The following is a 24,582-nucleotide window of genomic DNA, read 5'->3' as shown; positions in this document are numbered from 1 at the left end:
CAACAGAGAAAACGCAGGGGTTTGGCCCACAGCATCAGATGAACACCTCTAATTTGTTAATTTGCTGTGGTTCAGCAGCAGAGGAATCAGGCTGATTGAAGCGGCTGTTTTTGTCAGTCATTAGCAGCCCTCGAGTTGCCGTGAGAGCAGAGTGAAGCTGCTCTGACATGTTGTGACTTTGCCTAACAGAAATTTAAACATTTCCTGGTGCAATATCACAGAGACATGTAATTTTAAATATGTCATTGAGGCTTTTTACAAAGCAAAGCTTTTTTGCTTTTTTTCCTCCCCAACAAAAATGTCACTGATAACTTTTTAAAATTTGTTTCATTTCATCTCAGTCCTTAGAAGCTGAACGAATTGTTCAAGAATTGCTCGCAGAAAACACAGAGGAAGCTCCATCCTGCTGGAGGAGTTCAGGGTGTTCATGTATCTCTAAAAGGTTTTGCTTCCAATGCTCCTCTGTAAATAGAAAAGCTCATTGAAAATACACAACTTAAAGGAAATTGCCCTCATTTTAGCACCATAGGCTTTTTAATGTTTTACCTCATGTGAGTGACATCCAATCCATCCATAAGTAAAAATTTAAATCAAAGTGCAAAATTTTCCATCCTAAATTATTATACGTAAAAATAACTTCTGAGAAACACATATTTTGTACATTTTTCTAAATCAATATTCTAATGGTTTACTGTGATCTGATGTTTTTTAGAGCAATCTTACAGATAAATTCACGGAAAAGTTAATTCAGTCCTTGAGATTTAGTGCACTAATACCCTCTCTTGTGACCTCTTCTGAATTTTATATGTTTTTAACTTTATATGACAGTTTATACTCTGCATATTTTAATTTCTTCAAATTTAAGATTAGGTGTGAATATATAAATAGAAGCTTAAAGAATGTTATGAGAAATGAATTATTCCTGAAAATAACACTTCAAATATTATAGTTGATAATCCTTAAATGTATCCAGCAATACTATCATGCATTCGGTGGAAGCCTTTCCCATTTTTAATCTTTGTTTGCAGCGCTGTAAATATTATTCACCTTAATTACAGATAAAAAAACCTGTGGACCTCATGAGTTCCAGTGCAAAAACAACAACTGCATTCCAGACCACTGGAGGTGTGACAGCCAGAATGATTGTGGAGATAATTCTGATGAAGAAAACTGTAGTAAGTAACTTTTACCTTAGCCCATGTTAGAACAGAGTCAGGATAGCAACTGGAAACTTGAATTTTGATAAAACACACCTGTGTATTTTCACTCAGCATCCTCTGATCATCTGAAAATCAGTCGTCCGCAACTGAAAATCAATTGTCCACAACTGAAAATGTCCCTTGCTGTAATTTTCCAATTCTGTTCGCTCTTAATATAGAGCTGTATCAGCTTTGAAAAAATGCCTTATCTCCAACTTCTCAATAATCTGGTGAATTTAAAATAAATATTAAAATTACTTTAACTTCATCAATTAGTTACCTCAGATTTTTTACCTCTGGAAAAACACTTTTCAGAGGGAATGTGATAAGTATTTCTTAATAAGGAATTTTGATCAAATACTGCCTCTCATTACATTAATTGTATTCTTGAGATGATTTGCCTTGTTTCATATTGAGAAGTCAATTTCTATAGTATTTAATTGTGTTGAGTAGTAGACATGATTATTGAAAATAGCTCAGTTTCCCAGTTCTCTCCTACCCATGAGGAACCTGAAGGCCTAATAAATCTCTGTAATACCACTTTCAGGGAGTTAATTTCCACCTGGTTCTCAGGAAGAAATGAAAAATTTGTAATGTTTTTTATCTAATAATTGTTGTCTTTATAAAATGTTTCAAGAGGGACATTCCCTAACTAGTTCTGAAGTGTCTTCTCTTGACAATTGCTGTGATTTTTTTCCTTTTTTACTCATAAAGGCACGAAGTTAATATCTTTTTCTTGCACATAATCTTGAATACACATTCCCGATTGCATATCCTGAGTGTATATTTAGTATCTTCAAGGTGGTGAGCTAGAAAGCTTAATAAATTAGGGATTCTAATGCTGTGTAAATGCTGCTGCCCCTTTCTGCAGTTCAAGGTGTGCTGTCTGTAGGTACAGAGTGTCTCATTCAGCTTGGGAGGTTAAAGTGGATTTTCCTGCCTGGTAATTACTACCTGCATTTGAAAATGTTGTGAGTTTTATTCTTACTGCAAGCAGAAGTGCTGTGGTTTTCATATGGGAGTGTTACATTAAAAAAGGGAAAATGTCATGTGGCTCAGTAATTTTTCAGAGCCTTTTGTTGTTCTACCCCAGGGGGGTTGACACACAAAAGCTTTCTTAGCTTTGAGGGAGATTCTGCTTAGGAATTGATTATTAGTGTCAGTTTTCTGTATTAAAATTAGGAAGACATTGTTTTATGTTCTTTTATTCTCATGTAGAAATTAAATAGAGAGTCATAGTTTTGCTGTGGTGGTGTTAATCTACAGGACTGGGCAGTCTGTTGAAAATTTGAAAAAAACCACACCAAAAACCCCCCAAAAAACAAAACAAAAAACCAAAAACAAACAAAAAAATCCCCCAAAAAACCTTGCACAAAATATTATTACTGTTTGCAAAATAAGTATTGAGTATCATATTTGGATTTAGCCATATGCATGACCCAGCATTAATAATTCTCTACTTTATTGTTCAGATCATCATACTACAAATTAAAAAGTTCCAATAATGAGAGAGAAATAATCTGAAGTTTTTTTAAAAAACTAATTTATGAAGTTAGCCAACTTTGTTTCCATATCAATAGCTAAGTTATACATTCAGTTCTTGGTTGTTCTCTAGACTTGAAGATAAAGAAATTTGTAAATAATTGTAATGGATGGAATTAGTGAGTTCAGAGCACCCAGATATAGAAGGTGAATTAAACTAAAGGGTGTTAGGGTTTTTTTTTTTTAATTACTTTTGCTTGTGAAATGCATGCTTAAAATCTAGCTATAGATTCTACTGTCTAAATTAAACACAGTAGGCTGGCGCAGTTTTAAAATCCAAAATATTGGAAGCACTGGGACAGTCCATAATACTGTTCAGCTCTTTGAAATTGTTGTATAAAATTTTTATAGGCCATCAAGCCACTTACAGAATAAAGTGTAATGAAACAAATATATATGAAATTAGAACTTCAGAAGCATTTGACAAAATAAGTTACATTGCACAGTGAGATAAATTGTTCATGGCATCCATGAATATAATATACAAAGGGCTGTCAGGGAACTATATCAGAAAATGAGTTGTTTCTCAATAAAGCAGAAATAATTCACCGAATTATAGAAATTCAGCTCAAGCATTTACACTTCTCTGTACAGTTTCTTCACATACAAGAAATTCACTCTTCTGGTCTTATCATAAATGAAATAATACACGTTAATAGAAAATGTGTATGGGTGAGAAAAATTCTTAATACTGTCATGCAAATCCTTGAGCCCATTAAGATTTGGTTATTTAGCTGTGTTTGTCATAAAGTCTATTGTTTTTTTAACTATATTTGAAATAAGAATTATTAGCAAGGATATTGGTACACAATGAGTCCACAATCAGAAATGTACGATACATTGTTAACTCTTCTGAGGTAATATCTGTCTGGAGGGACAATTTGCTTTCAGAGTTTATTTGGATTTTTAAAAACAAATTACCCCAAAAATAGTGTGTTTCCTCTTTCAGGAAACTCCAAAAAAGGAAAATTCCACAGGAAATAATCTTACTATATCTATCTAACCAATCTTATTCCTGCTAAAAAGAGGCACCAGTTTTTTCTTTTTTTTTTTTTTACATTTAATGTGATTAAAGAAAATAAGTATAAGGTACTGTAGAAATTGAAGCAAAGCAAGCATAATAATGTTGTAGCAAGACATGAATTCAATCAGTGTAAAAATATTCATGTTGCTAGAAGTTCTTCCTAATGCTCTTTTGTTGCTTCTACAAGTTTCCAAGAAAACAAATCAGTTAATTTTGTCCTGGGATAAGTTTGTATCCCAAATGCTTTTCTTGGGAAGGAGTTTCAGTGTTTTGGTAAAGCAGAAGCTAAAGAATTCTGTCCTTCATGGCTTATACAGAAGTCTATTAATGCTTATTCCTTTCATACTGTTTTGTATTAATACTTATTCCTTTCCAACAATCTGAGCACTGATGGAAAAGCACTTTTCTGTGTTCATATGTAAATCACAGAGCTGGATCTCAGCAGCAGAAGAAATATTTCTTGCAAACAGAGAATTGAGTACTTAGATCTTTGTGTACATTTTTCAAATATCAAATCTCTGCTTATAAATAATTTATTAGCAGTATAGCAAAAGTATTGGCTTGTGTTTTTTTCCAATCAATATAGAAATGCAACAAATGGGTTTTTTGCACACAAATTATTTCCTTTATAAATTTTATCATATCATGAAATTCTCCCTCTTGGCCAGTTGAAAACAAAAAGAATCAAACATCAGAGATTTGCTAAAGCTTACATTTTGAAAAAATATTTGACATAATGTGCATATAACCTGAGTCCACATAAATGCCAGCCTTTGATTTGCTGAAATCTAGCATTTCTGGAGAACTGATGCAATGGCTATAGATTTGCTTTTAAAATTACTTTCCTACAACTTCAAAATTAAAATTTGTGCCTACCTGAAAAATGAATTTCTCTTAAAACATTTCAAACAGAATCATTTTGAGTCTGAAAGAGTGGGAAAAGGCAGCAGAAAACTTGATTAAAACTCTTTCTTTCCTGGAACACATTTTGATTTTTATAATTCTTAGGAACAAAAAATGAAACACCTGAAGTCAAGTTGATGTCAGACCCATGTAACTTATGTGTCATGCTGGTATTTACCAATTTTTTCTCAGTCTGAAGCCTCTAACTTTGTGTTTGCTTTTCTTTATCACTGTGGTACATTTTATAAAAACGTTCCTGCTTGCACCTTCCATAAATCACTAAAGGACCCTTCAGCATTACTCAATTTATTGCTGTCCATTCCTGCTGTCCATTATTGCTGTCTGCTCTGTCTCCTGGTTTTTTTTTTCAGCCTCTTTCCTTCTGTTCAGTCACTGTCATTTGCTGTTTCCCTTTTCTCTGCTGAAAATTTTTACTAATTAATCCTTACTCTTAATTTTGTATCATTTGCATAATAGTTTACTCTGGTGGAAATAATCCCACAAATAATCCTTGTTTGCCTTTTAAGTCCTTTTACTCCCCAAACCCTCAGACTGGCAGATCTAAATTGCATGTAGAGACATGCCTAACTTCTCCTAAATCCCCTATACTTCTCCACCTTTGTCTAGTCTAATGCTACAGCAACCAGAAAATGTCTTTTGTAGTGGTCCTCATTTTCAGGAGGAAAGCACATGATGTTCTCCTGTGGGAGTCTCCCACAGAGATCCCCCTTGCCAATGTTTCTGTGCCAGCAGTAGTGAAAACTTTTATTTTGTTTGAAACACCCAACCTTTGTGTTCCATTTGCCATTCCCCTGAATGCTGAGAACAGGGGAAGCTGACTGTTGACATACACACACACTAAAAGGTGTGTGATAAATGATGTGTCACTGTGTGATAGAAGGTCAGAAATCTGCTTAGCTCTAGTTACATTGGATATTGACATGCAAAATGTATTTCTGGTCTCTGGTACACATCTCACAAACCCTGTAATGACATACAGGTGTTGGAATTCATAAAATACATGTACTCAACATCATGTTATTTTGCAAAGAAATTTGATAGAACTAAAATGTATGGAAGTAATGAAAGTATTTCTCATTGCTATCTTCCTATATGTAAATGAAATTTAGTTAAAAGGTGGTGTGGAATAAAATCCTGCAGAAAACCACACCTTAACATTTGCAAGGTAATTGTTTTGAGTGTTTCATATTTATTCGTTGATTGGTTGGGGGGGGTATATTTAAAGGAAATGCTAATAAACCTAGGGTTGTTTCTTTTATTTCTTCAGAGCCTCAAACATGCACTTTGAAAGACTTTCTTTGTGCAAATGGAGACTGTGTTTCAGCAAGATTCTGGTGTGATGGAGACTATGACTGTGCGGATGGCTCAGATGAGGTAGGCATCTTCCAGAAAAAAAGTGCTTCTTTAGAGAATTACTAGTTTTATATTGTTCGAGAATGGATTCCTGCGTAGAAGTTTTCTAAAAGGCAGCAGTGGGAACTCTACACCTGAGTCCATGTATGCAAATATCATTACTAAATTAAAACCAAACCTCTTGATGTAGTTATTCTAAAAAGAAAACATCCAAATAAATCAACTAAAATTTAGCAGTATTCTACATCCTCTTGTCCCAGCAATGATCTGAACCTCTTCCCATCTTGGAAGTACTTTGTGTCCTGACTGGGAAACCATTCTCTTTACACACAGCACTGGTTTGATTTGAGAGATGTTTTTGAGAGAACAATGAAGACTGTTTTTTGTGTATCAGAAGCTCACTGGATAATACTTTGCTGGTTTTCTGTTCCTTTTTTTTTATCTTTTTTCCCTTCTCCTTTCCTGTCAATACTAGATTTCAGGTGTTTCCCAGCTATTTAGAGAGTGTGAGCCACCATTTGAATCACATCCACAAATATATTTCACTTCACAAGACTTTAATTACTGCATGCAGGATTATGGGCTGTAACTTCTGTCGCCAGCTGCACATTTACCAACGTTTATATTAAACTCTTGATTTTGTTTATTGGTTGTTTCTTTTGTACCAGAGGTATTGTGAAACGGGCTGTTCTAGGGATCAGTTCCAGTGCTCCAATGGCCAGTGCATCTCAGCAAAATGGAAATGTGATGGTCACGAGGACTGCAAGCTCGGGGATGATGAGAAAAATTGTGAACTAGGTATTTTTTCTTTTTAATAATGCTGAGATATGAAATGAAGCCAGGAATAAATCAGAGTGAAGGAAGAATATAAATTATCAAATCAAGATTTCTTGGGCTCTAGTAGTAGAAAGAAAATGTAAAAAAATCTGAAATACTTTACCTTTTGAGTTTGCATCATTGTCTCTTCTATGGGTGTTTTGAAAATCCTTCTTATGTACAACCCTACAATGTGAAGCTTGTTGGGGCATAGGTATTTAATTTAATTATTTTGAATTGTAATTTTATAATAAATACTCAACGTATAAAATTCTGCTCTGAAAAATCAGTAAATCTTGGTGTGTCCTGAAATGTTTTGCTTTGTGATCTTCATTCAAAGTTTAATAGTCCTTATGCAAAGATTTTGTCTACTAAATTATTATTCTTGGTATTTTATTTTATTTTTGCTTTCTTGGAAAATACAGTTGTTTATTTTTACAGGAATTTTCCCTAATTTTTTTGTAATCTAGACATAACTGATAAAAGCCTATGAAAAAACTCTCCTGATTTAACAACACAACAAAAAATATCCACCTTTATATGAAAATATCCTGCTTAATATTTATGAATTTTAATTGTAATAATGTATACTTTCCAAAAAGATAATTTACTAAAAATATAGCTTATTCAATTATAGATTAGGTACATTTATCTAAACTCCAAGCCCATTTTAAGGAATGCAATTTTTAAAAATATACTCATTCTATGAATAGACGCATGTTAGCATTTGTTAGCAAGCGTAAGGAGAAAACAAAATTAAATTTCTAAGTGGAAAAACACAAATACTTTTTCACTGCCATTGTGCAATTTATTTGCATAATTCCACAATTCAGATTTGTCAAATTGATGCTACAATTGAGATTTGTCAAACATTTTATCGTGGTTTACGAAAGTGCTTAGACGCAATTTTGCTCACTGTGTTAACCAGAAGAAAACTTTTAAATTAAAAACCAATTTATTCACAAATTGTCTCTTTCTTAATGCTAAAATATGTGTTTGTAACCAGCATCTCCAACCTGCTCTTCAAGTGAGTACGTGTGTGCAAGTGGAGGCTGCATTTCAGCATCTTTGAAATGCAATGGGGAGCTGGACTGTGCTGATGGATCTGATGAGGTACCTGATGATTTTCTGGTGTTTGGGTCTTTTCCTGATGTGATTTTTTTTTGTTTTGTAAATTTTTTTAGGTCTTGAAATAATTGAAAGGGCAAATAGCGTTTTCTTACATCCTTAGCCCCATGATTTTATGTTTCTGTGCTCTGTGGACATGTGGGGTCCAGAATTCTGGAGTGCACAAATTGGTTTTCTCCAAGTCAAACCCCAAGCATGGTTCTGGGGCAGTTTCCATCAGGGGCTGCTCCCTCCTGCCAGTGTAGGAAAGTTGTTGTTGCTCTCGTCCATTAATCCAGAGCTCGTGTCTGTGTTCACACAGATGGATTGTGTAACAGAGTGTAAAGAGGATCAGTTTCGGTGCAGAAACAAGGCCTACTGTATCCCTGTGAGGTGGCTCTGTGATGGGATCCATGACTGTGTGGATGGCAGCGATGAAGAAAACTGTGACCAAGGCAAGAGACACTTCTCTAAAAACGTTTTTTGGGCTTTTGATGAATACACACATTGCAAGTTAGTGGTACCCTGGCCACTATGAGTGCAGAAAGGAAAGTTCTGTGACCTCTTCTGACAAAGACAGTACAGCAGCTTAACAAGAGGTCTGGATTAAGCAAAACTTAGGTTGTTTATGACTTGTTACTCCTTTCTGTTTCCCCCCGAGTGATGAAAAGGTCATGTTGTTACTGGAAGCATATTCTTTTTCATCAAGGAAGTCGGCAGTAAATCTGGTTAATTTAAACTTTCATAGGCCACAATAAATTACAAAGCCATGCGCAATAAATTACACAGCTGTGCAATATAATGAACAGTTGCTAAATAGGTCATCTTAAGAGCCCGGGTTTCTGTTTATTTCAGAGAGTCATAGAACACTTTGAATTGGAAGAGACCTTAAAACTCCTCTTGTTCCAACCCTCTGCCGTGTGCAGGGACACCTCAAACTATCCCAGGTGGCTCTAAGCCCCATCCAACCTGGCCTTGGACACTTTCCAGGGATGGGGCAGCCACAGCTTCTCTGGGCAACCTGTGCCAGGGCCTCACCTTCTCTTTTGTGTTTGGACAGGAACAACTTGTTCATCCACAGAATCCTTCTGGCACATCTTGACTTCCTCTTTGTTGGGGTACATCATTCCTGGGCTCAGATGAGGTGATGTTTGGATACCACCCAGGCTCTCCTGGGCCACTTATCCCTCCAGGGCAGATCCTGGAGAAGCCAAAGTGTGCTGTCCTGGAACCCAGTGTAGGGAGCTTGCTCTGCACCTTCCTTGCTGCCCTAAGGGTCTGGAACTCCCCCATTCCATGGTCACTGCCGCCCAGGCTGCCCTTGAGCTTCACATTCCTCACCAGCCCCTCCTCCTCTAAGTCAAATTAAAGAAGTTTTGTCGTAAAGAATAATTTTAGTAGGCATTTTGTCATTTCCTTGGGTTTTTTCCTGGATTTTTCTTCTTTCTTTTTCTTTAAAGTGGGTAGTTCTGTGTGTTAGCCATCTACAGTCACATGTTCTGTGCATGAATTCAAAGCATAATGAAGTACAGTTATATGTGATAATAATCAGATATGAAGCAAACATCCTTAATAATCAGATATGAAGCAAAATATCCTTTCCTTATTTTAAGTCTATTGCACAATACTTAAGACTAAAGGGGAAAAAAAAAAAAAAGAAAAAATGCATCATGTGGGGATATTTAAGTTTGAAATTGAGACCAGAAAATTCAGAGAATGTGAAGAACCTTCCAAAGATGTTTTGGTGCAAGAAGACAGATAACAAAGTTTTAAAAAAAAAAAAAAAATAAAATCTAGTCCGTTTTAAGACTGCTTTTAAAATATCTGGACTGTATCTCTTTAAAACCCAATGAAGTGTAAATAAATAGTAACACACTTATTTTATCTGATGCCCACATTATTCTTTGGGTAGCATAATGGAGATTCTGTGAACTGAAAATTGCTTATAATACAATAAGAAGCCTTTTCCTAGTTGGTTATTGCCATCATACTTTGTATTTATGTCACAATTATGATTCTGTTGCAGAAATCTATTTTATAAAGGAATTGTGACAGGCAGAGCAATCACATGAAACAAATGCCAGTTTATTTCACTGATAACTAATTTTTTTCATCTTTGGAAACACAGCAAACACAAATGGAGTTTTATTCTACAACATTCTAAAATAATATCCATAATATTTATCTGTGGCCCACTGTGCATATTTACAAAAATAACTCTCTTCAATCTTATTAAACAACTAGAATGATGGTTATATTGTGATTGCACACACTATTATTTGGATTCATGCCTTTCATCATGAAGAGTACTTGAATTTTATATATTTTCCTTGGATAATTATACAGGATAATTCTGTTAATGTTTATAAGTTATATTTACCATGGGAGTGAATTATACCTGGTAGCATAGTGTGAGAGTTCAACATCCTTTCATGCAATGGGCATTTCATGGAAATTAGTTTTTTGGGGGAAAAAAGTTCAGCCATTCTGAACACTTACAGCAAGAGAAAGCCTTCTGTTGATTTTAATGAAGTGTGAACAGGGCACTGAATGAATGAGTAAAAAGCCACTGAAGCCTGATCTAGCTCTTAGAGTGGGTGTAATGCATTGAGGTAAGCCACCGTGAGAGTTTTGGCATTATCATATAAAAATTCATTGTTTCCTTCTCTGCAGCTACACAGCTTCATTTCTTTTATACCCCACTCCTCTCAGGAAACTGAAAATCCAGTTACCATAAAAATGTGTTTATTAAGAAAATTAATTGCAAGAACTTTTCCATAACTTTGTTGAATGGTAGTGATAAAACTTAGTTGTGATTGGGAAACAAATTCTTTCTTACCATGACACACATTAAAACTAAATCCACCTTGAACTGATTTTTAAAGCCTGAAAGCACTCTGCCCTGAAACATCTTCCCTCACCCTATGTCCGCTTTTGTTAGATGACTCAGAGCACATGGAAGATTTTATTCTTGCTGCTTTCTGTGTTCAATAAATATCCTGATGAGGCATTTCAGAAGTTACAGAAAGGAAGATTCCTGTCAGAGGTCAATTTTATCTGTTCTGTGCCCACGGGGCTGGACCTTTCCTAGATACAGTATTTAGAGGCGATGGGGATTTTACAAACCTGGCCAAGGCTGTTGCTGCTTGGGAGAAGAAAAGTGGCATTTCACATGTTTGTCCCTATTTCTGTTTATATCATTCTCTGATGGCCCAAATTACTGCTGTGCCAGCCAGGCCTTTGCTGAGGGGCTGCATCACCAAAGAGAGTTGCAGACTGGGGGTTTAAACATCTCCTGGCTAAATGCAAATGGAACATGCCCAGCTGGTCACTCTGTGTTTGGTAATTCCCAGCCAGCAGTCAGGAACAGGAAGGGTTTGGTCAAGGAAGTGATTTTTAAACAAGTATTCCTCTGCCTCTCCAACCCGTTCCTTTGGGATCTGTAAATTTAGTTATGCTGCCTGTGTTACTCTCTGCAAATAGTATGTGATAAGTGGTTGTAGTGCTTTTGTCAAAAACTGACATTCCTTCATCTTTTTGTTTTCCTGCTTTTTTTTTTTTCTGTCGTCTTTTCATCTTCCCAGGGGGAAATATATGTAGAGCTGATGAATTTTTGTGCAACAATTCCCTCTGCAAACTACATTTTTGGGTTTGTGATGGTGAAGATGACTGTGGAGATAACTCTGATGAAGTTGCTGAAATGTGTGGTATGGCATTATATTTTTCAGAGTTTTATGTATAATAAAGCAAGAATGACATTTAAGACACACAAATATATAAAGGCTCATGTGTCTTAAATTTTGTTTTCCTTTTAGAAGATAAGCTTGAAATATGGGATGGAGTTTCTTTTGTAATTGCTTTTAATGTAATTTCAGATACTTGATATTTGCTATTTTTAAGAAATGAAACTTTTCTGTAGGAAACCCACAGATGGAGGAAAAAGTTACTTTTGTGTGTAATTTGAGCATTATTACATTTTCTACCTCTTTTTCTTCTTTTCTGCCATGCTTACTGGCTCTCAAAAACAGCTATAAATCACCCTTATCACACAAAATCTCTAAATGAAGAGCTTACAGTGCCAACACGTATCTGGCTTTGATGTGTCATTAAAAAAAGGATTAATAGCTGGGCAACAGTTGATTCTTTTCTTTGCTGTGCAGTGAAGTTTCCCTGCCCTCCAACGAGGCCCTACAGATGCAGAAACAACAGGGTCTGTCTGCGGCCCGAGCAGATCTGCAATGAGGTCGATGACTGTGGTGATAACTCGGATGAAGATCACTGTGGTAGGTGATTTTTTACCTTCCAAGGCACTCAGATCAGAGAAAACACCTTGAAGGCAAACTTTGTTACACAGATCTGCTTTTCCTTCAGTAAAGCCAAACTGGAGGTTAGCAGAACAGGATTTGAAACTGAAAGAAATTAAGCTTGAAATAATTTCCTGTCGCTTAATGCTTTGTAGTCGTTCCCATTTGTATGTGTCTAAAACTATCAGAGAATCTTAAATACCGATTTATTTTTTCTCTTATTAATCTGTAATTATGCAGATAAAATCACGTATAAAGCCAGACCATGTAAAAAGGATGAGTTTGCTTGCAGTGACAAGAAATGCATTCCCATGGAGCTGCAGTGCGATTGGTTTGATGACTGTGGGGATGGCTCAGATGAGCAAGACTGCAAAATAAGTGAGTTGGGCTGGCAAGATCTGTTTTCTTGATTGGAGCAGAGAAGAAACAATTAACCGAGACATTCATCTGTGCAAGACCTATTGAACAATACAGAACTCAGTTTAATGTAGTTCCTTCTTTTAGTTACAAATGGATGGAATTCTGTTCCACAAGAGCAAGGCAAATTTTATAGGAATTCAAGGTTTTTGGGTGTAGTTACGAGTTCTTTACAAAATTTAAGTACAGGCTGATTGTATTTTGTTTCATATTTGCAACAGGAAAAGTTTTAGTATTACATTCTTGAAGGGAAATGTATTTCAAATACTGTAATTGCATAAAATATAATACATTAAATTATGCAGATGTAGATAAACACTCTAGTGCCATTTATTTGTTAAAAATTTACCTGTTGCTCTTTAAACAGAAAGATGAATTTGTTATTGGTTGTCGTTACTTTAGGTCTCATTTTTAACACTTTAAACAAATCTATCAGGCATTTTTTAGACATTTTGTTTATGTTTAGGTGTCGCTGAATATACATGTGAAGATAATGTGAATCCTTGTGGAGATGATGCATTCTGTAATCAAACAAAATCCTCCCTTTTGTGCCAGTGTAAACCTGGATTTCAGAGAAACAGGAGGAATAGACAATGTGAAGGTACAGATATTTTCCATCTTCCCTTATTGTAAAGTATTGAAAGCCAATTCTGTAATCAATTTTCTGTGCTGGAGAAGGAGATCCATATCATACTCGGGGTTTTTTCCACAGAGTAAAAGCTGTTCGATAGTTATGGGATTAAAAAATTAAAAATATATATATATTTACAAATTATAAATTCTTACATTTTACCTGGAGAGGTTATCAAAGATTTAACATTAGTTGTGAATGTCAAAATGTTCAAGTCAGGCTATTAAATAATTTAAGGAGTAAAGAGGTTTTTTTAAGGTCTGGTAGATTATTTAACATTGTTGTTGAGGTTGGCATATGAGAATATTTTGGGATACTTGAAATAATGAAGACGCATGATACAAAATTGAAATCAAAGTAAACGGAGAGAAATTCCTTAGCAAATGTAGTCTTAATATGTATGATGTCATACTGGTCAGCAAGAAAATGTTTATGAGTTCCCTTTGCTCATCTGCATTGTTCCATGATTGTATGCAAATCTTAAATAATAGGATAATAAACCACAGGTATAAAAATTACAATTTTTTCTTCATAGATATCAATGAGTGCATGGTATTTGGGGCCTGCTCCCAACACTGCCATAATTTAAAGGGCTCTTACAGCTGTGCGTGTGAGAAAAATTATAAGGAGAGGAATAACAGTTGCATAGCAAAAGGTAAGGCTGTAAAAGTCAAAATAGACAGTACTGCCATTTGTTATATAGATTGTCCGTAATTTTGAAGCAAATTTGCCGTGAGAAAATCATATTAATGAGTCATTAGTGTTTCCCACATAATGTGGACTCTCTCAGGGTTTGGAATCATTGCATCTTACTAAAGAAATCAGATTATGACATGGGAACAAACAGGGTTACTAATTGAAGATAATGGTTTGTTATTATAGGAACACAGACATAATTCTGAGGGCTTATAATTTAGAAATCTGGCAATCATTATCCTAAATATGAACTGTGCACAAGCTTCATTTCCATTGTAATACAGTTCATGCTTCCTTCTTTACCTCACTGATATTTGCTTTAACCAAACTCCTCTTTGTTCTTGAATTTATCAGGAGGAAGGGAACAAATGATTTTTGAAATTTCATACTCTTAAGGACTAAGTGTGTTGGACAGATATTTTAAATTGATTCTCTATGGATAAATGTGACATAAATGGGGAAATAAACTTATAAATTATCAAACAGATTTTAAACTTTCTGAAAACTCAATGAATTGATATTAGAAAACTTTTTCCTATGAATAATATACTTTACAACTTCTGGATCAAGATGGTATCTGGCTATCTAAAATGAGATGTAAGACACAGGTTCTGTTGCAGTAAATTTCAAAACTTCACTAAAGAAAAAATCATTCCACTTCTAATTTCCAGCTGAGCAATTTAAAAACATGTCTATTGACAGCTCTGTGTTCCTTTAATATATACATTTAGGACCCTCTAAAGACAGCATGCATTTAAAAATATGGGATTCATGTGGGCTGAATGCATAATATCTTGTATTTTTGCATACTGCTTAAAAATATTCAAATTCTTATATTACATACTGCTTAAAATATAGTCCTGGGTGTCACACTGTGTGCTTGGAGAGCACTGAAGTTGATATGAGAATATCTTGATATCAGAATATCAAGAGTTGCATTTATTGCTCCGAGTGTAGGTGTTTCTGCAATGTTCAACAATGAGAAAATAATTTTAATATCAGAAATGATACCAGCTGAACACCAAAAAGCTACTTGAGTTAAACACACTGATTTTGCATTAGTTGACATTTACCTTATTTTTGTTTCATTATAATAATCCCTAGGCTCTGAAGATCAAGTTCTCTATGTTGCTAATGACACTGACATCCTGGGTTTTGCATATCCATTCAACTACAGTGATGCTCATCAGCAAATATCTCATATTGAACACAATTCAAGGATAACTGGAATGGATGTATATTTTCAAGGGGATATGATTGTTTGGAGCACTCAGTTTAATCCAGGAGGGATTTTCTACAGAAAACTTCACGACAGAGAGAGAAGGCAGAGTAACAGTGGCTTGATAGTAAGTGATCAAAATCAAAGATTACATCACAAGAATTTCATTCAATTTATGTTTCTGTTCTGACTCTTTTATAATAGCATGGGCTGATTTAGTAATTAAATTTTCTGTCTGAGAATGGTTTTATTTCAGTGATCTACATGGCTACTAAAGCCTTTCTGTTCAAGGCTGACAGATTCTTCGAGACAAACCAATTTACAGCATTTAAAAAACTTTCCCACAGAGAAATAATCACTATATTAGAAGTTTGTATAACTCAATGTCTGTATACCGTCAATTTTTTTTCTTTATTTCAATAGAGAAAAGAGAAGAATATAATCAAAGAAGAAGAAAGGCATGAATTTCAAATCCTTGGAAGACAGAAAATGGAGATAGGCTAGACACAAGCTGAATTTCTAGAGTGTTCATATAAAGAATAATATTGGCAAAGTTATGACACATATTTAAACATTGGAACAATTCATATTTATTCTCATTTTTATTGAATTGCATAGCATCTTATTTTGAATAAGCATAAATGTAAGTTTGGACTTTGCAACAGAAATGTGGATTTTCTTAAGCTTGGGTAGTTTCAAGTGGTCTTTACTTGAAAGTAAAACAAATGCAGGTTGTTACTCATTTTGCTTAAATATTTCTACAAATGTCTCTAGGAAGTGGTACTGCTGAACTGAAGATAACAATGTGGTCTTTACCTTGGTGTTCCTATAATGCTGTAAATTTAGATGTTGGGTTTTTTAGTCTTTATTGAATTTGATAGCAGAGTAGAGTTTTTAGTTTTTTCTTGGCCAGTTAGAAAAGGCACCTGGCTGGCTCTTTCATGTTTCCTTAAAGTGAGGAGAGGTAACAGTGATGACCTCCCATCACACAACTGCTTCTATACACCCAGCAGATTAAACAAGAGTAGCAACAGCAGCCCAGCCTTTCATCTATAATTCACACACACCTGAAACCATTCCTGAGTACATTCCATCCAAGGAGATTTCCCCTCCAAATGAATGGCATTCCTGACCTTTGACACCAGCAGGGCGAAAAGCCTCGGGATGTAGGCACCAATGGGCCCTGAAGATACCCTGAGTCTGTCGTGGCTTCTTTATAAGAGTGGTTGAAAACCAGCACTCGCACCTGCCCAGCAGAAGTGTCTGGATTTTGTTCAGATAAAATGTGTGGAAGGTAGATCTGAAGTAGAGTAATGCCTAGGATCTCTAGTAGGTCAGGTCTGTCATTGGGGTTTTGCAAAAGGATACCTGTATTGAAGATGTGGAGTAATTCAGCCATGGAGTTCTTCTCATTTAAATGTGATGTGTATTTCTGTTTAAAAAATCCTGACAAACAGGTCTCTGCATCGAGTTATTCATTGTAAAATGATGAATGTGTAAAGCCTTGTGAAGTTAGTGTTGAGAAGGTGGTGGTGTTTTTTGTTTATTTTCTTTCCTTTTGGGGGGTAATCTGCAGATGTATTCTGCAGCAAGAGCAGTTTGCTGACCCACAGCCTCTCTAATGGATCTAACTCTTTCTTAGAGGTCCATAAATTTGAGCATAAGCTTCCTTCAGACATCTTCATAGTCCAGGGATTGAAATTTTCACAGCTGATTTGTCATTTTCTCCCTTAGTTTAAACTAACAGAGATAAAACATCCTTAAAATTACTGTTTTCCTAACATACTGAAATATTTTTTGGTTTTCATATCCTTTTTCACTGTTATCCGAGAATACCTTTTAGTCACTTCCTTTTTGATTCAAAGATACTGAAAAAATGATGTTTTTCTTTCTACCCCATGTTCCCCCATCTCTTCAGTGCAGGTAGGTCCTTGTGACAATGTTTGATCCAAGCCAGACAAAGCTTTTTTACAAATCTGAATGTGGAAAATACATGGGCTGTATTTGAATATATCTTGGACGCTTCTCACTTATATGTGTGAAACATTTGCTTCTCATTGTGCCTTACCATTCAGTTATTTTCCCAGCGTTATCTCATTAATATTCAAATATTGTTGCCTTATTTGCAGCTGATCAATAGGTTAATTGGTTTTATAGTGTTTCCTTAATATTGTCACAGAAATTTGGTTTTAAAAAGCTTGAGAATTCCTTAATTTTAGCCCAAGTTTTTTTAATGGGTAAGTTTTTAAAGGTTACATTATAACTTTTATATCTAGACTTTGATATGTAAATTAGGACAGTAAACTTGAACAAAGTCACCTGCATTTTCAGGTAATTACATTAATGCAAAAATCCATCTCAGCCGAAATTGCTCCATGGAATTAGCATATCAAGAGCCTTCCTCAGAGAATAGCTTTAAGTAGCTCTCCTAATTTTCTGTGAAAAGGGGTATAAGACTGGTACAAATTCAAGCATTAAAGGAAATAGTAAATATCAACTCTTCAGAGTTTATTGGCAGATGCAGAAGAGGATTTCATCCCAATCGAGTTCAGGCAGTCAAAGTGAATTGGCGATAACTGGAGCAGCTGTTTGCTGCCTAATCCTTGGAGAGAGCTGGAGAAGTTATCAGAGGGGAATAACGAGCATGGAGCAAGCCCACACTTCAACTCAAGTGCTTTATTTTATGGAAGAGGACAAAAAGATGAGCATTAAAATAATGATACCCTATAACAGGAACAAAAGCATAGGTTTTGTACTGTATTCAGTCAGTTTATTGGCAGCCCCAGTGTTCTGAGAGCTTCACAAGAACTCTTAACCACTCTTGTGGTGCATCCACTCGTGTTTCCCAACACTTGCCCCAGTGCATCCCTGTGAATGCAAACTATTTCCAGCCCCTATTCTCCAAATACCAGGAGTTTATGGTTTTGCCTTAGAGCTACAGCTCTGTCTGGATGAAGTTTATATAGTTAGAAGACTCTTTCTGGAATCAGCTCATTGGGATTTATAAATTATCCTACTTTATGTAATACAAATTGTGGTTTGGTGAATCACTGCACCCACTGGGATGCTCATCTCTCAACAAAAATGTTGTGTTTCAGTGGGCAGAAGTCTAAAAGTTTTGTTTTTAATTTCTTTGTACTGTTCTAGTAACATAACATTAGATAATGTATTATTTTTAATGAAGGTAATTTAGGCAAAATGAAACATTCCTTTACTTTGTTCCACAGCAATTCCATACCCAAAATATCTGCAAAATAAATCAGCTAAAATACTTCGTCACATGTGCTTATGATACAAATTAGGTTTGTCATTTAGTCTTCCTGTTAAGCATTACAAAGGTACGTGTTCCTACTGCATGTGCAATATATTTTCTTCAGTCAAACTCAACTTTAGCGGCTGAAAATCTGTAATTTACCACTATATGAAGAAGGTTTCCAGACCAAAGCTGCTACTGCAGATTCTTTTTTATGTTTGCTTGTTTGGTTTGTTTGTTTGTTTAGGGGGTTCTTTGTTATTAATTCTTTACCTTGAAAACAAAATTTACAAAAGATAGCAGTTCTGATCAAAAGCCATCGAGCTGACATTGGTCTGTAACTGTGCAGAGACTTCCAAACTGTGAAAGGCAATTAGATTTCAAACCCCAATTTTTCTAATAAGTTGTATTGCATTTTAATTAGCATCAAAGTGGGCTAAAATCACTGTAGAAAACATTAATGTGATTTCCTTCCTGTATTTTCATCCTAATTTTGTATGCAGAATTATTCTTTAAAATTAGCATAATCCAAATAAGCTATTAGGTAAGAGCTAATTTTACTAGACAGTAAGTAATTTTACTAGACAGTGTGAGAAGATGAATAAGACCTCAGAAATGTGATGGAGCTGTAACTTAACGAACACAACTGGAAATTACACAGCATCAGCATCAGCTAGTGGTTTTCTCCTCTTTTTTTTTTTTTCTTTTTTTTTCTTTTTAATCTCTTACACCAGATGGCTGCTTGACATTTCCTTTGCTTGTCTCCTTCTTCAGTTAATCTTTAATATTCCCCCCCAGCATTACTGGAATTTCACTATCCCTGTCTGGTTGAGGAGAAAGGATCAGTATTCCTCAACGACCCCATCCTTATTCCGGAATTTTTGTAGGATGTCCCTTTTAGGATGTCTCATCTGCTTCTAGAACCACCTTTTTTGGGAACCATCTCGCAGTCTGCTTGGTAACTCCCATCTTGGTCCTTTCGGGCTCTCATAAAGCCTTATTGTAAACTGTGGGCTTGAACAGGCAAAAAAAAAAAAAAAAAAAAAAAAAAAAAAAAAAATAAATAAATAAATAAAAAAGAGAGAGAAAGTGAGAAGCTTTTCCAGCCATGACCGCTGCTTTCCTTTTAAAAGAATATTTGGTTCCAGCACTGTAAGTTATTAATCCTTGCAGTATCCAAAGAGATCTCCAGGTATGAAAGGTATTACACAGGTGCCTGAATATTTTGCAGAATGAATAGGAGTTTGGATTAAAAATAAAATTTTATCCCTCTGGTTTTTTAGGTAGCTGGTCCTTTATGTGAGTGTTGCTTGGATAGTAAGAAAAAACATTGTTACATGCTAATGCTAGACTAAAAAACCCCCAACTTTCCGTTATTTATGGAAGTGTGCTACCACTGTCATCATTGCATAGCAAAGAATTATGATACAATACTTCCTTTAAAAATCAATTCTGACTCTATTTATAAATAAATACTGTTTTGTAAATTCAGTAATTGATTTTGCAGCTTTACTATTCCCCTAAATAGAAAATCAAGGTTTTGCATATCTATAAAACACACCTTCTATGACATTTTTGTAGAATCAAAAGTTTATGAGCAATGAACTCTCTAAATTCACCCTTGCGGTCCTGGTACTTCACCTAGAGAATGAAATGACCTTTATTTTATGATGAAAATAGTCTACAAATGTCTCATGGTATTAGGGATTTCTGACAGTTGAGGATAAACATATTTTAGGATTTTCTTTCCTAGTTTTCAGTTATGTAGCTTAGTAGCATTTCATTGCTTCACTTTTTTAAGGAATATCTGGGTTTTGTTCATAATTTAACTTGATGTCATTATAAGTAAATATGCAAACAATTGTATGGGTATTTAGCTCGTGCTGGTCTTGAGGTTTTTATGATACACTGCATTCACATTAGAAAGAGTTGGGTAATCCTATTTTACAGGTGATGCTCATTTCTGCAGGAATTCCAGTAACCTTTAGAGAAACTTGTTCCTATAGATCTCCTATTTGCAAGATGAACTCTTACCCTTAGGACCATCTTTCAGAGCTAAGCCTTAATGATTATGTAAAAAAAACCATGATGGAGAGCCTGCAGTTGATAAATTTAATGTTATAGTCAGTCAAGCCTCTTTTACGTGCGAAGATGAATATTCATGCATATAGAGAGAATTTTAAGCAGTTTTCTAAATGCAGTGAGTTTCTCTACCCTTGGCAGCCACTCCTCAGGATGGGCTCATGCTGTTTGCACTGAGGGCTTTGGGATGGAGCACCATACCCCGGTTCTGCATGGAATAAAATAAGCTGCATGATCTTAAAACTTCCTTTCCCTTTGGTTTCAAATTACAGTCCATAACACTTGTTTGCTTCAGTATCAATGGTTCAAGTAGTTGATGCCAAAGTGACTTTTCCCTAATGTGGGTAGCCTTAAACTTGAGAAAACAGATTTGAAGCATTGACTTGTTCTTCTGCATGGAATGGAGATGTCAGGAGATCGCTCAGAGCTGAACTCCTGCAGGTCCAGTTTATGTCTTTCCAATGCAGTGTTTATGAAAAAAAGACACCAATCTGTGGCTGTGCAGCTGCTGTGAAAGACCATTTCCACAAATCTGACTGCAACATCTGTTCATTTCAGTGTCCAGAGTTCAAAAGACCCAGGGGCATTGCTGTGGACTGGGTGGCTGGGAATGTTTACTGGACTGATCATTCCCGAATGCATTGGTTCAGCTACTACACCACTCACTGGACCAGCCTGAGGTACTCCATCAATGTGGGACAGCTGAGGGGACCAAACTGCACCAGGCTCCTCACCAGCATTGCAGGAGAACCATATGCAATTGCTGTGAATCCTAAGAGGGGGTACGTATCCTTAAACACCACTCTGGTTTGGTAAGTCAGATAAAACCACAAAACGGAGCAAGGGAAAGAAAATTACGTCTGCAATTGTCTCAATGTTTCCAAGTTGTTTACTTAATTTCCTGCTCAACTTACCTACACGTAAACCAAGACCTCTGCTCTGCCAGGAATGTTGAAAGGCTCACAACAGTTGAGTGTCAGTGAAGTGTTTTGAGGTTCTTTAATTGTTGTGTTTAATGCTTTCAGGATGATGTACTGGACAGTTATTGGGGATCGGTCTCACATAGAGGAATCATCCATGGATGGTACTCTGAGAAGGATACTGGTTCAAAAGAACCTGCAAAGACCTACAGGTAAACACCTTGTTTTTTGCACATACCTGGCATTCACTAATTCAGAAAGATTTCAGTTTCTCAATTAAAAAAAAAAAAAAAAACAAACAAAAAAACTCAGACAAAACACACAAGAAATTGGAATTTTCCTGTATTTACTGCCTGAAAATACCTCAGTAACATCCTACTGTGTTTTCTTTCTTTACTGCATGGTCGAAAATAGATATACATGGAGCTTTTTTGTTGGGTATTTAATATAGGCCCATTTAGAGGGAATGCAAAGAAAGAGTTCCAACCTTTAATATTTCCTCCCAAATAGGACTTTACTAATATTGTTTACACTGTTCTTAAGTTTATTGCCGCATATGGCTTTCCTATTTCAAATAAGAGGGAGTTTGAACATCTGGGCCTGACTTCATAGGATTTACACAGAAATTACTATCACAGGAGTGTTATCTGTATAAAACAAATAGAAATACTTCTTTTATCTCTGATACCATGAAAGATACATTGAGAAGGTTAGTTATTTATTAATTTGTATTTAAATCTTCTCATTAAGGTGCAAAGAATAATTTAAAGCTGGAGAGTGGGGACTGCTTCTAAAACATGCTCCTTACAGGTCCCATGTATCACGCAGAACTGACGCATTGTGATTGCTTTTCACCAAAAAATTATTCTGTTTAGCCACATCCCTGAATGCCAGTGTTTCTTTTAAAGAGGGTGGGTTTTTTAATGGAGTTTTAAATGCAAACATATTTCACTGTTCTATGAGTCAGATTTTCTCCACTTCCTCTCATCTATCTGCAGCTGGTTAATTTATGACCTTAAGAGGAGTATTTTTGCTGTTATGTATAATTTCTTTTGATGTATTTTTTCTGACTTACCTACTTACATAAATAGGAAGAAAGATAACTTTTCCCACTCTTATTAAAGATGCACTGCAACTTCAAAAGCTCAGAATGAAATTATTTTATGGTCCAATATTTTCTTCAGGCTGAAGTTTTTGACATGACCTAAAATGGCATATTAACCATTTAATCTTCCTCTGTGAAACATGGACGACTTGATTTAGCTATGTAATTGTTGCCCAGAGGCTGGATATTCATAATGCCATTGATCTTTTTATTCTCTTTTGTTTTCTTTTCGTACACAGATTATTATATATATAAAAATATACATATATAATATATGTCTATCTATCTATCCATATATATAATATATATGTAAATATATATATGTATTTTTTTCTGCCAATATTGCTGTTTAGGTCTTGCAGCACTAATGTAATTAAAATAATCTGATTTTTAATTCTGCAAGGCTGCATGGGAAGTATTGGTGATAAAAATGAGAACATAATGAAATGTGTGTGGATACAGAGTGCAAAGAGTCCGTGAATTCTGAATGCCTTGTTTTTAACACAGGATCACACTGTTGTAATTGGCACCTTAGATTTTGGTTGGGACAACAGGTTAGAGGATTTGATTCTATATTTAATTCACACTTGGTGTTTCTATCCCTACCTGCTGCAGAGAATGGGTTAGAAAAGGTGTTGACCTTGGGCAGAGTCAGGTAAAGAAAGTAAAAAAACATGGTTTGCCTAGGGAAAGGTTTAAGGGAGCTCTTATATTTTATTCTCTTTGGTTTCCAGTCAAATCTTTTCATTGCCGCAAAATTTTGTGCACACAAGAATATGAATGACATAAAAAACGTAGAGTTATATAAAAATACTCATTTTTTTCAGGTTTTATGTTCCTATTTGAACTTTATCTTCTTTGTAGGTCTCGTAGTTGATCAGTTCAGCCAGCGCCTGTTCTGGGCTGATTTTGAGTTATCTGTTATTGGAAGTGTTCTTTTCGATGGGTCTGACTCAGTTGTGTCTGTGAGCACAAAACAAGGTATGGAGAGCCTTGGTATAACATGTTTCCTATTTAATTGTATTTTATTTTATTTGGCTGAAGTTTCAGTATTCAGAGGAGCTATGTAAGCAAAAATCAATGATTATTGAGTAATATTTTATGCTTTTGTCAGACAATGCTTCAAACATTATCTAAACAGGACTTTTGGATAAGATAATTTTAGCTTTAAGGTAACCTAATGAAATGACCTTAGGGGAACAAAAATTCAATGACATGTGCAGATATCCAAGTTTAGGATTACTGAATAACACTGGTGAATATTTAGGCTTAGTCTCACTTGGATTTATATTTGAGCTGCCTGCATTGAATTGGAGTTTTAGGGGTTGTAGAACAGTTGACCTGAATAAGTTCTGCGAGCAATAATAGGCTTGGCTTTCAGGTCAGTGAGTAATCACAGAATTCTGCTAACAGAATGGGAATGAAGAAAGTTCCTTTTGATCAAAAAAGGAGATTCTGGTGAAGCAAACTGTTTTCAATTGCATGATAGCTTTTTAACAATCTGTCAAGTAAGAAATCTATGAAATTTGAGTGGAAAAGAGAAGGAACATTAAAAAAATATTTGAAAGCAGCTTTCTTGGGGAAGATTGCTTTGTGGGCAGTTGGTACTGGAGAATCATCAGGGTGTTATTATACCTGGTGCTGTTGAGTGTTTTAACCCAGAATACACCAGGATATTCTGGAATATACTAGGAGGAATCTCCCATAATCCTAATTGGGCAGGCCAAGATTGAAATCACTTTATTTTTGTTTAAAAGCATTTTATTGCACAATTTGTATCAATATATATATGGAGATACCCATCTGAAGAGAGATCATTTTGACTGCAGGAACCTGACCACAACCTCCTCTAGCACTGGACCAAAGGAAAATTGGGGAGTTTAGAAATTGCTTTGTAAAGAGACCAATTGAATTAAACAAGCATTAAAGAATTTATTAGAATTCATACATATTTTTATGAAAATCAAATACTGAGTAACAAGCACTGATA

The 24,582-nt window shown here is 35.3% G+C and overlaps 1 protein-coding gene across 1 annotated transcript in view; it reads left to right on the top strand.

Moving 5' to 3' along the window:
- Positions 1 to 24,582, top strand: part of LRP1B (LDL receptor related protein 1B) — a 474,351-nt gene that overhangs the window by 405,149 nt on the left and 44,620 nt on the right. Inside the window, exons 66-79 of the mRNA XM_066190543.1 lie at positions 1,059 to 1,175; positions 5,957 to 6,063; positions 6,711 to 6,840; positions 7,865 to 7,971; positions 8,288 to 8,420; positions 11,550 to 11,672; positions 12,126 to 12,248; positions 12,510 to 12,647; positions 13,153 to 13,287; positions 13,853 to 13,972; positions 15,118 to 15,359; positions 21,126 to 21,349; positions 21,593 to 21,699; positions 23,457 to 23,573. Of these exons, the coding sequence (XP_066046640.1) occupies positions 1,059 to 1,175; positions 5,957 to 6,063; positions 6,711 to 6,840; positions 7,865 to 7,971; positions 8,288 to 8,420; positions 11,550 to 11,672; positions 12,126 to 12,248; positions 12,510 to 12,647; positions 13,153 to 13,287; positions 13,853 to 13,972; positions 15,118 to 15,359; positions 21,126 to 21,349; positions 21,593 to 21,699; positions 23,457 to 23,573 (1,923 nt within the window). The remainder of the gene's footprint in view (positions 1 to 1,058; positions 1,176 to 5,956; positions 6,064 to 6,710; positions 6,841 to 7,864; positions 7,972 to 8,287; positions 8,421 to 11,549; positions 11,673 to 12,125; positions 12,249 to 12,509; positions 12,648 to 13,152; positions 13,288 to 13,852; positions 13,973 to 15,117; positions 15,360 to 21,125; positions 21,350 to 21,592; positions 21,700 to 23,456; positions 23,574 to 24,582) is intronic.

The sequence above is a fragment of the Chamaea fasciata genome, unplaced genomic scaffold, assembly GCF_029207755.1.
Source record: "Chamaea fasciata isolate MVZ Bird 193981 ecotype frontalis unplaced genomic scaffold, bChaFas1.0.hap1 SCAF_8, whole genome shotgun sequence".
Taxonomy (NCBI): domain Eukaryota; kingdom Metazoa; phylum Chordata; class Aves; order Passeriformes; family Sylviidae; genus Chamaea; species Chamaea fasciata.
The sequence above is the reverse complement of the archived record's forward strand: the minus strand, read 5'-3'. Positions and strand labels throughout refer to the sequence as shown.